Genomic DNA, 18,317 nt, shown 5'->3' on the forward strand with positions numbered 1-18,317 from the left:
AAATCAAAGCTGAGCTCCTATGAAGGACGGCTGACAAAGTGACAACGTTTGAACAGTATGACTGGAAAAATTAAATGAGTGACAATAGTATTGGTGTTAAAAAAAATAGAAATTCAGAGCAGCCCAGTGGTGAGCATGACATGACAGTTTCTGTGAAATATGAAACTGGAACCAGCAGCTGGTAAGCCTAGCTTAGCATAAACACTGGAAACAGGGGGAAACAGCTAGCCTGACTGTCCAAAGGTAACACAATCCACCTGCCAGCTCCTCGAAAGCTCGCTGATTGACAAGTTATATGCTCTTTTTGTAATTTGAACAAAGACGTGTAAAAGTGTAAAAATGTCATCTAGTGACTTTTTTGTTGATGTGTTTAACACTTTGATCCCAGTTATTGTTTTAACAATGAAATAAATTCTTAAAATTTGATTATATGATCTTATATATAGCGTGGTTCATTGCAGGTGGTTGTATCACACCTGATATCATGTATCGTATCTTTTTAGAGAAGAATTTCCAACAGTTGACCCAACCCTGAGAAGCTTCTACCCCTTGCTATTAAACAGGAAGTTAGAGTATAATCAATAACTTGCATAATGTATACAGTAACTTGAAAGTGTCCCAACGAAGAAATATCAACAATGCAAGTTGTTTAGGGGAGCTCGTCATGCACAAAGTTGTGTCTGAAGCAGCTTTGAAGCCTTTTTCTGATGGATATTTGATATCTGTTGAAAGTTTTCTTGAGTTAATTTTCATATTTATGGGATGTTTTTCCAGACAGTTAAAGCCATAACAACTGTTCCTGTGTGTGTTTGTGTGTGTGCGTGTGTGTGTGTGTAGCCCATAATGTGTGTGAGCAGGTCTTGGTGACTTTATGTTTGGCTCGGCCTGGTGGAGCAGTGGACACACACTCACAGGAGACCTTCTGCTTTGTACAGGTAACAGCTCAGTCCATTCACTGAATTAAACTGGACACTTTCTGTTGTTAATGAGAGAGGTCAGAGGAGAATGGCCAGATAAGATGTCAATTGTAAATGAAATAACCAGACTTTACAATGGAAGAGCCTCTGTGAACACACAATACACGGAGCCTCTAAGTGGATCGGTTGCAGCAGCAGAGCACCAGATCTCAGTCAAACAGAGCTCCTTCGGGGTGTGTTGAAATGAGAAATACACAGGATGAACAAGCAGTCGACACATCTGCTGCAGCTGCATGATGCTGTTATGTCATCATGGAGCAGAAACGGAAATGTTTCCAGCGCCTTGGTGAATCCATGACACCAGCGTTTAGGCCTCTGGGAGCAAGTCAGTAATGGAAAGATGGACCTAATAAAGTGGCCACTGATTATATATATAAGCAGTGTAAAAAGGACCAAACATGACCTTTCTGGCACACGGCCCAGCAGTGCTAACCAAAAGTAAACAAACCGGTGATGTGCCATTATTGTTGTTGTTTACACAGGAACAGAGTTTTGAAGAAAAAGAAAAAAAAGGCATTCTGTGTTTTAGCGACCTAAAACCCTTCTGCATGTGGACACGAGGCCAAAACTGAGAGGAAAATATGTGTTTCCAAAAATATTTTGTATACATGCAGACAAGACCTGAGAGACAGTGTCCCCATGACAGTTTGTCCACCAGAGAGCGCTGACAAGTTTATCTTTACTCTGTAAAATGTGTAAAATGTCCCACTCAGTATATAACTTTGTCACAAGTCATTACAAAACAAATTTTAGGACATGAGCTGATTTATGTGATTTTCTTACTCTCAAACATCATCATCCTCCTAGTAATAATGTGTGGTGCCTTTTTTGTATTTATTACAGGATATTCTAAATGACCTCAAGCGTGTCTGTGACATTTCTGTACTTCAAGCAGACATTATGCTTTTCATGTTAAAAAGCGAGAACCCTTTATGGTGTTTGACGTTTTGAACTCCTGAACTGTGAGCTCCTTAGCTTGTGTCGAAATGTGCAAGTCATGACGGCGCATCACGACCAACTCATGACTCGTCACTGAGTTGGCCGAGCTCATTAGAGGGCGCCACACACTTGTCTGCTATGGGTTTGAGTTTTTCAGGATAAAGATGGCAGCATCAATATGTGTGTTGTGTGTAGGACTTGGCTCTGGACATGGCCCACTTCCTCCTGGTCAACACGGCTCCACAGGAAGCATTACTACTGGATGATGAGCAGGTGAGTATGGGAGACACAGACGGCTCTAAAAGTGTTACATGCATTTGAAAATGACTTGTTTTCATTCAAAATAAAATTAGTTGAGGTCTTCATTTAACATCTAAAATTTGCTTTGATATTGTTTATATTGGATTTGAATGTAATCAAATTGTGTCTAGAAGAGAGAAATATCACATCACTCGGATCACAGCATGCACAGAAATGGTTTTTAGAAGGAGAGAGATGGACATAAAAGAAAAAACGAGACGAGTGTCATTCCATTCCAGATTCCATTGAAAGAGTGTGAGAAGTTGGACCAGAGTCTCGCCCTGGCCCTGAGACATCTCACCCTGCACCACCAGAGGACTGCAGCAGGAACAGCCTCACACACACACACGCAGACAGATGTGGACACACAGATGGCTGATGCACACGGTGATGCAGAGAGACACAACACGGAGACACACAAGGAAACCTGGATGGACGTCTCCTCAGGGCTGGACAGCTGCAGTGGTGAGTTAGAATGCTTTTATTTTGAAGTTTGATGTCATGGCTCTAAAGGTTTGAAGCAGCTGTTAGCTCCATCTGTGACCTCTGCTCTCTGTATGGTGCTTCATGACTCTGTGAGTGCTGAGGTGACAGGACAGACAGACAGACAGACAGACAGACAGACAAACAGACAAACAGACAAACAGACAGACAGACAGACAGACAGACAGAATCTCGGTTTCTAATTAATAATTTTACATTTAATAGGATGAAAAGAAAGCTGTTTGATACAGACCTGCAAAAAGTTCAATTGTTGTGTCCCATGTAAGATGAAAATGATATCATGATGAAAGAAACAATTTAAGTTAGCTTAAAAACTGGACATGTTGGGCTTTGAGTGCTACCAGTAAACCGCTGTAGTGGTGTAATCCTGCTCTGAGCTGAGGGATTTTTCTTCTGTCTCACATTTCTCTCTCCACCAGGAGGTGTCCACCTCGCTCCGTTGTATCTAATCGCTTGAGTCCGCCCTCTCACCTTTTGTCTTTTTTTCTTCCTCTCCAGCTGTGTCTCAGTGCCAGAAGCTCTCCAGCCTGCTGCACTTGGCAGCCAGTCATGGTCTGAGAACAGTGGCATCGTTCCTCCTGCAGCAGCCGGGAGGCAGAGAGGCACTGAGGAGGCCCAGCACCCAGGGACTAACTGCAGCATGTCTGGCAGAGAGCAGAGGACACCAGCAGCTGGTGGAGCTCTTCAAACAGTGAGTACCTGCTCAAGGATTGTATCTGTTTTGTTTTGTTTTGTTTTCATATTTCAATGTTTGTTTTGCTTTTGGAGTGAATACATGTTATTAGAATGTTAGGATGTTATTAGTTTTATTGTGAAAAGGGCTGTAAATGTCTTTTGAGCTGTCCCAGGATCAGCACTACTTACTGTAGACACACAGCTTTGCTGAGAAAGTTTGTGCTCAAGCTCTAGTGAAGAGGTGCTACCATGAGTTCAACTACAGTATACATGTCCAACTGGTGTAAGACGACTGGGCTTCTATGTGTACATGTCTGTGATAGTGTTTGTGAGGTGTTCAGTCAGGGTGGAGTAGCTGTTGTTTATCCTGGTGCAGTTAGGCTTGATGCTGCGGATTCTCCTGACAGACAGCAGAGGCTCAGACCTTAACGTCTCTCTCAGTAGATGTCCTAACAGAGGGTCCAGAAATTCATTTATGTCCAAAAGGTTGCATTCAGAACTGCCTGCTGTGTGGTGAAGCACTACATCCATCAGACACGATGAAAAACAGTGAGTAGCTGTGCAGACGGAGGACATGATCATGATCAGATTGCTTTGTCATGTCTGATAGACTTCCTGCATGCCTTTTCTGTTGCTGTTGCTATATTTTTTGCAGAGTCATTTTCTGTGGCACCACATATTTGAACAGTGTCTCTGGTCTGTCTTATGATAGATTCTGTGTACTATGTGCACTGACACATGTGTCAGCAGCACTGTGGACAGAAACATCTCATGCGTAGTTCCAGATGTGGCCAGAATGGAAAAGTAGTTCAAAAGTTCAGAAGTTCAGAATTTTCCCTCTTTCATAATCTGTCAACAGTAGGTTTAGGCTTTCAGTACCTAAACTCCACGAGTTTGATTCAACGTTTCAAAAAAGAAAACAGAATGATGTGTATGATATGATATGACAGGACTATGTAAAACACGAGTATATGATGTTTATAATGATGGCGGTTCATTTTCGTTTCTCCTATCATTGGTAATCTTGAGATAAATCAGCATTTCCTAGTTTGTTTGTGTTGCGTGCACAGGATGCATGTGTACGAGCATACAGCGGGCGCGATTCACATCCTGCGTTTCACACCCTATTTTCAGTGATTGTCCGTTAAAGCTGATAAGACACCAATAAATGTATTAATGTTCCAATAAAGGCGGTGAAAAACAAGGTTAATGTGGATGTGACCAGTGGAGGATTTAAAACATAAAAATAGACTTTGATGAAGTTTGATAGGCAAGGAAAATAATTCAACAGACCTGTGTCCTTAAGCTCCAGGATACACAGGAAGTTCAGGTGAGAAACACTGAACAGAAACATACCTGTTTGTTTAATAATAATAGTGATAATGATAAACTGTATTTGCATGGAACCTTTTATAGAATTTTTGGAATTTACATTTTAAGTGCTTCACATAAAGAAGACATAGAATGAACATAAAACAGTGACAGAAGATTAATATAAAATAAGTTAGTAATAAAGTCATAATAAGAGGAGATAAGAGAAGAAAACCCACCTGATAATATTAGTAAAAATAGGATACATGAAAATAAAGACAATGCATGAAAAAAGATGGAATAAAACTACTGAATAATAGTAATAAAACAGAGTACATAGAATGCATCAAATCAAGTAAAATACAGCATTTTAAAAGAAGTGCAGCAGTGCATAAGCATGAGGCAAAGCACACAAGTCTCAGGCCTTTATCAAGAAGTCAGAGCTAGTTAAAGGTTAAAGTGAAGTTTTTAGCTTTGTAAAAGTATTCAGCTAAGTGGATTCCTTGATATCTAGCAAGTGTGTTCCTCAGCTTTGGGTTATAATTGACAAAGGCTGCATCTCCAGTTTTCTTTCAGCTGTTGCTGGAAACCTCCAATAAACCAGAAGCAGATGATCACAGTGTTCCTGAAGGCAAATAATAAACAAGGGATTTAGCAATGTAGCTTGATCCCAGCCCGTTATGGGCTTTGTATACAAGGAGGAGGACCTTCAAATCATTTCTGAATGTGACAGGAAACCAGTGCAGAGCAGCTAAAACTGGACTGATGTTCTCTCTCCTCTTGGTTTGTTGATAGTGGAGCTGCAGAGTTTTGAATGAGCTGAAGGAGGTCAGTAAATAGTGCGTTACAGTAATCGAGTCTGTTATTTGCCTTTTTTCCACAACAGCACACTGTCCAAGCAAGTCCTGTCATACAGTATAACTCTGGAGAATACCCATGCCTGGGATTACCTGTTGCTGCAGGGCCAGGGTCATGGTCAGGCTCAGGAAAGGTGCAAACTGACCTCCTCTACGAGTATTCTTCCAGCAAATGTCCAGTCATTAGACAATAGCTCGACCCTTCGATCCTTGACTCGATCATTGATCAGGGGAACTCTCCATTCACCGTCAGGACTGGACAATACAATCTGGGAATAGCAAGGGGGGAGGTGTCTGCTTCATGATCAACAACCAGTGGTGCTCAGATGTGAAGATCATGTCTATGGGCTGTTCTCCTCGCTGAGGGCACCTTATGATCAGATGCCAACCTTATTATCTCCTGAGGGAGTTTACATTAGTCATTCTCACAGTGGTGCACATTTCATCACACACCAGCGCCAACTAACAAAACCTTCACATTCAGTTCTTAAATGTTTATTTTTATGTGTCTTCCTTGTCTTGTAGATCTATAAATTCCTTCTGTTGCATAATTTTGGTGACTACAATAATCTCTTGAGCCAGTGGCCTCTCCTTCTAGCTGGATGATGACTGTATGTAAGTCTGCCCTTTACGCCTCCATAAAGGGCAGACTTACATACAGTTCTTATTGGTGGCATTGAGATAATCATTGAAATCCATTAAATAATTGTTTCTACCACTATAAAGAAGAAAAATGTCATCAAAACATCTAATGAGATCTAATGCATGTTGTTGCTCATGTGATTCAGTGCAGAGTTAACGACATATTCAAATTCCCACAGTCCCAAATAACAGGAAAACATATTCAGGGACAAAACTAGCACTGGTCCCTTTACACTGTGTGAACTTACATTGTCTGTCTTGAAACAGGAACATGTTGTTATACAACACCCACTCAGTAATTTCCATGATAAAGCCTGGAGGGGGTGTCTTCCTCTATCTGACAGATAAGAGCTGACTGCTGAAGGCCATCAGAATGATCAATATCAGAGTGTAGTGCCTCTACATCCATTATAACTACAAAGTCCCAGATTGTATCATTAACATTAACATATGTTGTGTCCTGAACATTTGAGAGTAGCTTATGAACAAAGGGTTGACCAGTTTTACCTCAAGAAAACTTCAACCTCACAGGAGTTTACAACTCCAGTCCCCGTCCCCGACAAGATCCTTTATCACCACCTCCCTCCCTGACTCAACGGCTTTCAATGTGCTCTTCAAGCTGAGGGATCTGGGACTCAACTTTGTCCTCTGTGACTGGATCCTGAACCTCCAGATTGGCAGACCCCAGGCTGTGTTGATAGGTAGCACCACAATCTCCACCCTGACTCTCGACACTGGAGCCCGTCAGGCCTCAACCCTTTCCTGAACTCCCTGCTAACACACGACTGCGTGGTCACCTACAGTTCTAGCACCATCCTGAAGTTTGCTGACAAGATGACTGTCATAAGTCCAATCACTGGTGACATTTAGACGGTCTACAGAGAGGTCAGAACCTGGACTTCTTGGTGCCAGGACAGCAACCTCCATCTCAGTGTCAGCAAACTGAAGGAGCTGATTGTGGACTTCCGGAAGCAACAGGGAGAAGGACAAACAGCCATCATCATCCATCTGTTCTTTATTTTTCTAGTCTAATAACAAATATTGGTGCAACTTTCAGAGTGAATATTTAACAGATTGATAGAAAAACAAATCATGAAACACCAATGACCTTCTTCCATTTCCACTATCAAACCAAATGCCATCTGTTCATAGTGAACGTAGCAAAGTGAAACTGGGCAGACCACCATGGTCATGGAGATGCGGCGGCCAGTGCCTGTCAACATTTTTATTACAATTTTTTATTTGCGCCTTATTGCCCTAAGAAGAAAGGAAAGAGAGCCGTGATAAGAGCTAAGCTAACCCAGCTCGAACCTCAGGCTATTCCACTACCCAGCCTGCTTCTGGTCAGAGGAAAATAGAAAGGATGAAATAAGACTGAGGACTGAGGCTAACACTCCCAGGGCTGTGTGCTCAGCCTCCATCTGTTCACACTGTACACCCACAACTGCTATCCCAGACATGGAGATAACTCTGTTGTGAAATTTTGTGGACGACACCACCTTCAAAGGCCAGATTTCAAACAATGATGAGCGTTCTTATCGGTAGGAAAGCAACAATTTTGCAGGGTGGTGCACAGAGAACAACCTACTGCTCAGCATCAACAAAACCAAGGAGCTGATAGTGGATTTTATAAAAAAAAAAAAAAAGGAGACAAAGACACACTCCCCATCTGTATCAGTGGAGCTAAGGTGGAGCAGTATTACAGAGAATCTGTCATGGACATCTCACATCTCCACCCCAGTAACGAAAGATCAGAAATGAGTTCTTCAGGTTACTTAAGAGGTTAAAATTCCTGTGCCAAGTTCCTCTTATGTTCCATATACTGTTCAGTTCAGTCTCATCCACCTCATTGTGAACATAGCAGAGCACTTAGCAGACACATAGCAACATTATCATTCCTTTGGAGTCAAGTGTTCTTTTAGCTTTTGGTTTCTGTCTCCTCTGTACTGCTGAGCAGGTAGGGTGCAGCAGGTTTATCAGAGCTTTCTGAAAACAGCTGCCTGTTGTTGCCAAAAGCGGCACCATGAAAGCGGTACGAGTGAACGAAAACAGTAGAGTTGTTGTTGCAAACTTAGAAACCTCTTATGTGTGTTTAATCATGTTCAGAGCCACCAAAGTGTTCTCATGGATCTGAGGCATAGTTCTCTGGCAACAAATCATCTTTTCTATGATTTAATCAGTTAAGACTAAGTTGGCAAACGGGACAATCAAGCAGAAACTTCCTGCATTAATGCAGCCACTATGAAGAGAAACCGGTTTACTACAGACAGTGCTGTCTGAGAATCTGTGTGTGTGTCTGTCTTTGTCAGTGTGTGTTTGTATCTGTGTGTGTGTGTGTGTGTGTGTGTGTGTACACCCGTGCATGCCTCATCGTGGGATGTGTTCCTTTGTCTCTTTTGACAGTTACTTAAGATGGAAAACCAGAGAAAGCCCCGGATTGTGTGGCAGCGACACTGTCTGCATTATATCAGCAGTCACTGCATCGACACCCACGAAATGTGCGCTGTGAAGACACATGCCCAGTGTCATGTTGTGCTGTTGAGGATAGAAGGGCATGTCTTTGTACACTTTGATGGTGAGCAGCTCCTCCATGACTCAGGACCGTGCAGCAGAGCTGTGAGAGGCGTTCTTAGAACAATGAGTGTCAGAGCAGTGATTGGCAGCTGGGCTGATCCTTGCTTAGGGTGTGGGTGGATTTGGGGAGGGCGTGGCTCCAAAGTCTGGATGAGTGATGTGATGTCATCTACCAGACAGGGCTGTGTGGGTGTGTCACATAGGCTGGGTGTTGTGTGCTTGTCGGGATTTGTCGTATTTGTTGGAATTTTTCAAAGACCTTTTAGTTATTGGTTAAGTTTTTGTATTTGAATCTCAGCAGCTCCTCTTTTTAGTTGGTTCCTTGTCGTGCAGTTTGAGACTCTTAGCCAGTGTTAGTCATTTACCTTTTCATTGCCTCACAAAGTGGACAGGTAAGAATCTATTTCTTTGAAAGTTACTTGCTGATTCATGTCTGAATCTCTTTTCTACATGATTGAAAGGACAAGAGAGTAAACTGAATGGACATGTTTGTGTGTTTGTGACAGAAAGGAAAGAGAAAATAACTTCAAGCGCAGTTTATTGTTTACATGTTTTCAAAGGTTTCTCAGATAGTTTTATTATTTTGTGTCATTGCAGGTATGAGACATCCTCAAATGTCCAAGTGGAACCAACGGAGCAGCTGCACTTTTACCCAGAAGGCCGAGTGTTTCAGCATCATGCAGACCTCGGTACCTACACCCTAACATTTCCCGGCCTCCATCGGAAGGAGGGAGGAGCAGAGACGCAGAGCAGTGAAGACTGCTGCTTACAGGAGGAGGTGAAGGAGCTGAGGAGACTTATTCATCTTCACAGAGACAAAAAGGTGATATTTGTTTGGTTTACAGGCTTTTCTTTAGCTCTAACTCCGACTCACCCCCTGCTGAGAGCAATAAAGTCTGTGCTGAAGTGTCTTTAAGCGGCTGACAGTGAGTGACTGAGTGACCTCACAGCAGAGCTATTATAGGGCTGTCAGGCCTGTGTATGAGATGGTTTACCTCAAGGCTCAGTGGCTGTTCATCTTCTTGTTGAGCACTCATTCAAAAGACAGCTGCTGTCTTTCATCCCTAATGTAAAATATTTGTTAAAACCACATTATAGAGTCACAAGAGCTCATAAACTTGTGGTGTCACTCAATCCACAGGAGTGTTGTTGTTTGTGTGTTGTTTGTTAATGTTATGACCCCCAAGCTAGTCGAGAGTAGAGGGAACATCTAACTAGATGAATGTAAGGAGCCGGTTTGTTCAGTATTTCATCTTTTATTGCCAGATAAGGAAGCTGAAATGAAACTTCAGGAAGAGTTCAGGCCAAAATAACAAACCAACCAAATAAAATCACAGTACTGAACGAGTTACGATTCTCAACCAACACTACCTAAAAGAAAACCTAAAACAATTACTTTAAGTAGCTAATTGTTCAACTGAAATCTAACAGCAGAATCACTTTCCCATCATAACTTGACAACTAATTTCACAAAGGAGCTATGGACTGACAAAATACCAGCCCCGTGAGCATTGACCAGGGAGCTGAGACGTGCAGCTTCACAGTGTTTCTAAACCTCCAGATGGACCATGATTGGCTGCAGGTCCCCAGATTTAACAGCCAATAGTACAAGAGAGAGGAGGAGGACCTAGACTTGAGACCCACAGAGCCTGAGGAGCACATATTAACACATCAGTTACACATTCACCAATGGAGGAATGTAACAGCTGCCTTCATTCGTATGAGTTCAACAGTCAGCTCGCCGCCTACGTTGCCGACATGCTGCACAGGGACTGTAGACACAGAGTCGTGTCCACAGTTTGATTATATTATCTAAAGTACTGACTGTATGTGGAATAAAATGGAAAAAACTATTTCCTGATCCAACTAAACAGACCTATGCTTGACATAAGAGGTTAGCGGCAGTGTGCTGTAGAAGGGATAGATTGTACACTAGGCAGATGTATGACTTGGCTTCCTCACAGTGACTTATTTACATTCTTACGTTCACTGTGTGATATGGACTGGTTATTGCGTGGTCACTGTGTTTCACTCACTCTTCAATGAGGAACTGTTGAAACACACAACAGTCCTCTGTTTGAACCCATCATTCATATGCTCATCCCACACGTCACCATGGTTATACAAAGCGCTTTATTATAATGAAGCTTATAAAATTATCTTTGGCCATATCTTTAATACAAATGCTTTCTGACAGTTCCCATAGTTTAGCTTTTCAGCTCGTGCTGAATGTCAGCCGTCATGCAGTCTATGGTCGGTCTGTTTTACTTTCACCTTTTCAGATGATGTCAGTCCAGTTGTTTGGGCTGCACCAGATAAACAGCTTCCATATCAGCCTAAACAAATCAATATATGTTTGTTTAACTGCCTCTGCAGCCATTTGTATGATGAAATTTGTCCATCAACACTTAATTTATTTGTGTTTTTCTTTCTTCTCGCAGGGAAACTCAGATTTTGCTATTACCGTCGCACCGACAGTTGCCTCCACATCCCTCTCCATCGATCATGAGCTGGTCAGCCCTGCCTGTGGACTGCAGCCCTGCTCTAACAGCCAGCAAGAGAGCAGGCAGGATGCAGGCTTAGCTCTGGTAACCATAGAGAACTTGAGCTCAACAACAACAGAACTGGGAAGTCCCCGATCATTGGAGGAGAAAGCACAAGGGGAGGACTCTGCTGTTGTCACTCATACATCCTGTACTAGTGGAAGTCTTTGTCAGAACCAGGAAACTGGGGGAGCACAGGGTGCACCAGCTGCCAACTCTCCTGCTGGCCGTAACAGGAAGAACAAAAAGAGAACTACAAAAACCACAACACATGCTTCAAAATCTCCACGAAATAACAGAAGCACCCTGGAGGCTGGTAGAGGGACTGCATGCAGGCCCACAAAGACAACAGGAAGTAGAACAGAGGCAGATGGAGCTATTTCACCCAGAGAACCAGCAGTGGCATCTGTGATTGGTGACAGAGGAGCTACACAAACTCAGTGCAGTCGCGGAACAGAAGAGACCACATCACCCACAAAACCGGTGTCTGCAGCTGGTGGCGATGGGCAGTGTGCTGGTACGGGGACGGCTGCATTGCCTACAACCACCATCGTGGAAAAACAGGAAGGAGAGAAGTGGGAAGTTGACCTGCTGATATGTGAGCGTGTTGCAGAGACAGAATCCGTGACAGAGACAGAGCAGGGAGACACTGAAAGTCTCCCGGCAGAAGAAGCTAGATTTAACTTAGCTGTGGAATCAGCTGCAGAGAAGACAGGTAAGTTTATCCCAGTGCTCAAAGAATGGGGCAGTGTTAGAACTCAATGCCAATGATAGGAACTTTTAGACACACTGACCTGGTGGTTTTTGGCTGTCTCACTGTTGACTGTTGATTAACTATTACACTCAAGGTGAAATTTGTTTCGCAGTGCGGACACAAAAGAAACACAAGTCACAAGCATATAAGAGGCAAGGTTTTGTTTTTATCAGTGGTGAAAAATTGCTGCGACGACGACTTTAAAAACGAATCAATGTTAGAATGGGCTTTAGAGTAACATATCAGCACCAATAAAACACAACAGGTGAGTTATTTAAACCAATATAAATGCATAGTTCAAGCTGCTTTAACTGATATTGGCCAGTTGGCACCAGTGGAAATGTTTAAACACATCAACCTGTTTCCAGCTGAGTCATGTAAAGTAGGTTTGTCAGAGCTTTTTCGGTCAAAACAGCTGCTTGTTACTCCTGAAAATTATGCGATATGCCTAATAATCAGAGCAGTGAGAGTGAACCGAAAGTGTAAAGTTGTGGTCTGTGAAAGTTAAAAAAATGAGCTGAAATACACAAACACTCCATATAGCTGCGGGGAAGTTTGTGATTTTCTGTGGATGTGTCACCGCCAGCAGCACCTTTCACATTACACCTATTTTTAATCAGATTAATTTTTTATCTGACCCATTTTTAATATAAAAATATTGATTATTGCAGCTTTAAATTCTTTATTAAAATTAGTTATTTTTAATGTTGGCACACTGTACTACTATCACCTGTTACCAATCAGCCTGTTTACCTGTGGAATGATCCAAACAGGTGTTTTTGGAGCATTCCACAACTTTCCCAGTCTTTAGTTGCTCCTGTCCAGACTTGTATGAAACATGTTGCTGCATCAAATTTAATTTATGTTTTTTAAAAAAAAAAAAAATTATCAAATGATCACATCCTGTATTTATGTTTCACACTGCATCCTCACTTTTTTGGAATCAGAGTTGTATGATAATAAGAGCCAAGCTCTTATCTTTTAAAGAAAAAAATGTTTCTTTTGCAATCCTTAATCTAATCCTGTTCCCTTTCAGTAACTATGGGTCAGGAACAATCACAGGATCCCCAGGAATGCCAGTCAGACCCAGAGGAGCCAAGCCAACCTGACACCATGAACCAGAGTCCTCAGGCTGACAGGAGAACCATCCCCAAGTCCCCGGCCACGGAAAGAAAAGCCCAGAGAGGGCTATGGCGGAATGCAGGCTGGATTGGAAGCAGAGTGGGATCACCTCCACATGGACCAGAAACAGCAGCAAAAACAGTCTGGTATGAGGATGAAAAGCTAGACCAGGGTGTCAGTGAAGACTGGAACAGAAAGGAACTGAAGTCCCGCTCAGTTTGGTACGACAGTGGCACAATGGATCAGACAAAACATGAACAGTTGGAGCAGGGAATGAGAGAGCAGAAAGAATGTGATTTGAGCTCACCCCAAGCTTCTGGTCTTAGTTCTCCACAGCTGTTAGAACAGGCTCTAAGTTCTCATCAAGTGTCTGCAGCTCTTAGTCAGCCACATGCTGCTGGAGCACAGCCAGCACCGTCACATGGGCCTGGTGCACAAAGACGGGAAGTACACAGATCACAGCGAGAGGAGGAAGTAGGGCCAGATTGGAAGGAGGGAGGAGTGGAGGGAGACAGAGAGGAGGTCGGTAACAGAGAGACGACTTACAGCAGAAAGAGTTCTGACACAGCAGGCATCGAAGAGGGAGGAGAAGAGAAGCAAGAGAGCGAAGAGAAAGGAGCAAAGGGAAGAAAAAAGAGGAGGAAGAAGAGGGGGAAGAGAGGAGGCACAGAGGCCAAGCTTAGCTCCAGCTCCAGTGTAGAGTCCCAGAGCCAGATAGAGACACAGACACAGAGCGAACAAGTGGTGAACCTGAGCAGGCAGTCAGAGACAGAGTCAGACGCCAAGGATAAAACAGGAAAGGCACATGTCCAGTCTCCCAGTGCTCCTGAGCCAACCCGGAGAGAGGAAGCTGACAAGGACGCAATGCATCTACCCAGCCAGACACAGGGCCACACCAGGGACGTCCATGGACCTGACTGTGACGTTACAAACCCGGATCCTAGTTATTCTACCCCTGACTTCAGTCTGACAGACCCCGGAAGAGCAGATCTGACTGAAGTCACAGCTCCGCAGACATTAGATCCAAAGGAATTATCAGAGGATGAGAGCATGAACCTTCGTGGACCCGATGACTTTAACCTCCATTCTACTGCCACTGCTTCAGAACTGAATGAACCTGACGCCAGAAAGGAAGATACAGGTGAAATTACAACTGTGCAACCAATAGAAAAGCAAGTGCTTGACCCTACAGAGCTGGAATTAAAGGGGCTTGCCAGTCCAGTACAACTAACAGTGCAGTCAAAGGCATTGTCAGAGAAGGAGGATTTGACAGTTGCTGGTGAAGCTGTCGCATGTGGGGACTGGACAGGTTTGGTGGAATCTAATAATCCGAAGGAACTTCCTGTCAAACATTCAGATCTCACAGAATTCACAGAGGACTCGTTTCTTTTGGAATTTCCTGAGCAGAATACACAACATGTCCAATCCGTTGACTCAGACAAACCAGTACAGCCTGTGGATCCCGTGGGAAGGCCCAAAGGATTTATGGAATCTGTGCATCCTACAGAAGCTGTGGGTCTGCCATTTGAAGGTACAGCGGATGTGTCGCCACTTCAAAAAGGGGAAGGAAGGGCCGAGACAACTCTGAGGGAATATTTAGAGCATTGTTTGGCCTCTGAGATGCTGAGAGATCAGCAGCACAAGGAGGAAAAGAGAAATGAGTTGTGGTTGGGTGAAGAGGAAGCGGGCAAGGCAAGAAGTTTGGAGAGGAGGAGTGAAGAAAATGACAGTGGGATGGTGTGCGATAAGGAGTCATCTTCTGTAGGCGGAGGGAAGAAGGTGGAGGATGAGGAGCTTCCTTCCTTAGACAGAGAAAAAGAGCAGAACTACAATGAAGAGTTAATGGCCACAGCGGTAGCAGTCGTAACAGTAGCAATAGCATCAGCCATTTCTAGCATAGAATTGAGCCAACGGTTAGCAGACAGTCAGTCTGAGGGTCAAGAGGGTGCGAGCAAAGAACCAGCATATGATCAGCCATTAGCACAGGATGCTAGTGTGCCAACTGATACATTAAAGCAGCTGGCAGATGATTCAGTCAGCAGTGTTCAGTCCACACAACTGTCTGCGCAGCTTGTGGACAAAGAGAACTGTGAGCTGTTAGCAATGACTCCAGCTGAGACAGGAAACCAACCAATAGAACATCCGCACATTGAGCCTACCGATCAGCTCGCCTCTGCCGAACAAGCTAGTGTTGAAATGTCAGAGGAGTTGTGGTGTAACGCTGAGACAGAGAAGCTCACAGCAGCACAGCTAAATAACAATCAGCAGACTGACCTTAATTTGTTAGAACTTGCGGACACCCCTAGTTTACCACAACATGACAAAGAGGAAATTCAAACAGAAACCACACAGAACAAACTCCTTACATTATGTTCATTATCTGAAGAGGAAGACAGCGCACTGCAAGTTCATATGAAACCATTTCCAGAAGCAAATAAAATGATTACAACTGAGATAGACAGCCACACGCAGACAAAAATCCAGCTGCAAGAAGTAAGCCAACTCTCCTGTCCTGTGGTAGACACAGGACAACACCCAGAGGACTCTGACACGTTCTGTCCCGATCCTGAGGAGAATCCCAGACCTGCTGAGGGCGATGTAGGAAGGCAGGCACATGAGCAGAGTGAGGCAGAGGGAAGTGAGGGCTGTGAAAACGGTTTCTTGGACACGTCAGGCTCAGACTGTCAGGCTAAAGAGAATGAGGGCGATCCGCAGCTGGATGGCCAGGTTAAACCACCATGTGAAGCAGAGACTCCTCCTTTTCCATTTTCTTCCTCTTCAACGCTTCCTGTTACCCACTCTGACTTGACTCCTGACGCTGATCCCAGTCCAGAGGACCCGACTGGCCCTGTGAATGTGGAAACAGGTGAATATCAGTCAGCCCAGTCATTAGCAGACATGAAGCTTGTCCCTGCCATCCCCCTCCATGCTGACATTGACACGTTCCAGAGCAAAGGTCAGGACTCTGAGGATGGTGTGTTTGAGGGGCTGGATAAAGTCACTGTGGATACAGTGGATGGATGGAAGGAGAGGGAAAGGAATAAGATGCAAAGTGAAGAAGAAGCCAGGAAGGAGATGGTCACACGTGGGGACACATGCCAGACAGGTAACTGTTTTTAAAGCTGCTCTGCTCTGTACAGTATGTCTTTGTCTGTCTTTAAACGCGTCACAGTGCAGCTCTTTCGATTAGTACGGCCATCAGACAGTTCATGTCCGTCTTTGTCCTGCACATTTAGCTCTTTCTTTACTTGGGATAGATAATTTGGGGAAAATACATGACACATGAAAGGAATCAGATAAAAAAAGATGTGGTTTGCTTGTAAGTAAGGTCCTGCCAGGTTGCTTCATTGAAACAGTCAGTTGATAAGATAAATGTTCAAGTAAAGCTAGCCAACTTTTAGATTTAACTCACATTAAGTAGTATATTACCTTTGTGGTGCATTAAACATTCAGTACTTTTAAAAGATAATCAGGGCATTCAGAAGAGATGTTATATTCATTGATAGCTGAATAATTGTTCACTCACAGTGATAATGGCAGACCGTCGCCCTTCAGCTGTGTAGGCCTTAACGTTAGCCTCGCAGACTGACATGAAGAGCTACTTCTCTGAGCTTCAGATTCAAAATGATGAAGGTCAGGTCACGTAATTTTATTTAAATAGCCCAATATCACAAATCACAGTTTGTATCAGGAGGCTTTACAAGCTGGACAGCAAAACCTCATGAAGAGGAGCAGAGGAGGGATCCCTCTCCCAGGACAGACAGACAGACAGGAAACATATGAGATCAACAGAAAATCACAGTATATACAAATTATGATGAAACAAATTAAACATCCATGTAGATTGTGAAACATATGTGACGAGTAGGAGGAAGTTGAGCAACTTCAGATGTTGGACCTGAGCCACACGATCTCCTGTCCTCCATGGCAACCTGGAAAGAGGACAGACTAGACAAACACAGAAGAGGCAGCACAGCGTTCACACAGACAGGAGAGACGAACAAACACACTGAGGGACAGATAGACAGGACTGCATGCAAACAAGGGACAGGCTGAATCTCCTGGGGGACACTGATCCAGATCCAAACATCTGGATGTGACAGTGACAGCTGGGGGGGAGAGAGAGAGAGAGAGACAGAGAGAGACAGAGAGAGGGGACAGGACAGCCGATGGTCCAGCAGAGAGGAGCCTGAGGGAAAGACGACACAGAGAGAGGAGGAGCAGAAAAGTAGGGAGAGAGAGATGCACACAGCTTGGCAGCTTGTGGGAAACACAAACAACGCAGGGAGAGCGAATGCAGTGGTTTTCAGACAGTTTTCTGTGAGATGAAGACAAAATTAAGACGTGAAGGTCTCTGGTTACAGTTTGCTATCTACCAGATGTCTGTCATTCACTCAGCAACTGACTTTGCTGCTGTTTATCTGTCAAAATATAATATTATTATATTATATGTACATATAGAGATATGTAATCACCTCCATTGTTTATCTAGAGACACGCGCACACACACACACACACTCGTCCATTCTCTCTTCTCAAACGTTAAAACCATCTTGGCTGAGCAGTGACACACACACTGACACAGCCAGCTCACAGAATAAACTTTAACAGGCTAAAGTTGAATACATTTACCCAGAGAGTTGGCAGGAGCCATTGGCACAGTTTGTTTAGACGTTCATGATGTAAGTTATCGTGGCTGGCGGCTGTTGTGTGATTAGTTTAGTGTCTGACATTTAGTGATCCTTTAATGTCACCCTCCATTTTTAACCACAGCGGAACAGAGAGAAGCATAATGAAGAATAATGTTGAGTAACAGGGCAGGGACTGTGTGTGAGTGTGTGAGAGAGAGTCGTTGATCCGGCTCCTGTGTTTGTATGGGGCACAGTATCCAAGCAACCTAATGATGTCATCAAGACTTAACAGTGGACAGTGAAAATAGATGTGGGCTGAGAAATGCTTGTGCTGTGTGTGTGTGTGTGTGTGTGTGTGTGTGTGTGTGTGTGTGTGTGTGTGTGTGTGTGTGAGTGAGTGAGTGAGTGAGTGAGTGAGTGAGTGAGTGAGTGAGTGAGTGAGTGAGAGATGTGCTGCTGTGTGTGCGCAGCCTACAGGTGTGTGTGCA

General features: G+C 43.8%; 1 protein-coding gene across 4 annotated transcripts in view; it reads left to right on the plus strand.

Moving 5' to 3' along the window:
* LOC143322260 (uncharacterized) overlaps window positions 1-18,317 on the plus strand; it is a 93,353-nt gene that overhangs the window by 26,895 nt on the left and 48,141 nt on the right. For all 4 annotated transcript variants that reach the window (XM_076733338.1, XM_076733339.1, XM_076733340.1 and 1 more), the window contains exons 4-10: window positions 838-935; window positions 2,112-2,189; window positions 2,456-2,681; window positions 3,219-3,411; window positions 9,377-9,602; window positions 11,221-12,037; window positions 13,113-16,304. In XM_076733338.1, the coding sequence (XP_076589453.1) occupies window positions 838-935; window positions 2,112-2,189; window positions 2,456-2,681; window positions 3,219-3,411; window positions 9,377-9,602; window positions 11,221-12,037; window positions 13,113-16,304 (4,830 nt within the window). The remainder of the gene's footprint in view (window positions 1-837; window positions 936-2,111; window positions 2,190-2,455; window positions 2,682-3,218; window positions 3,412-9,376; window positions 9,603-11,220; window positions 12,038-13,112; window positions 16,305-18,317) is intronic.

Source organism: Chaetodon auriga, chromosome 6 (assembly GCF_051107435.1).
Source record: "Chaetodon auriga isolate fChaAug3 chromosome 6, fChaAug3.hap1, whole genome shotgun sequence".
In the NCBI taxonomy this organism is placed as follows: Eukaryota; Metazoa; Chordata; class Actinopteri; order Chaetodontiformes; family Chaetodontidae; genus Chaetodon; species Chaetodon auriga.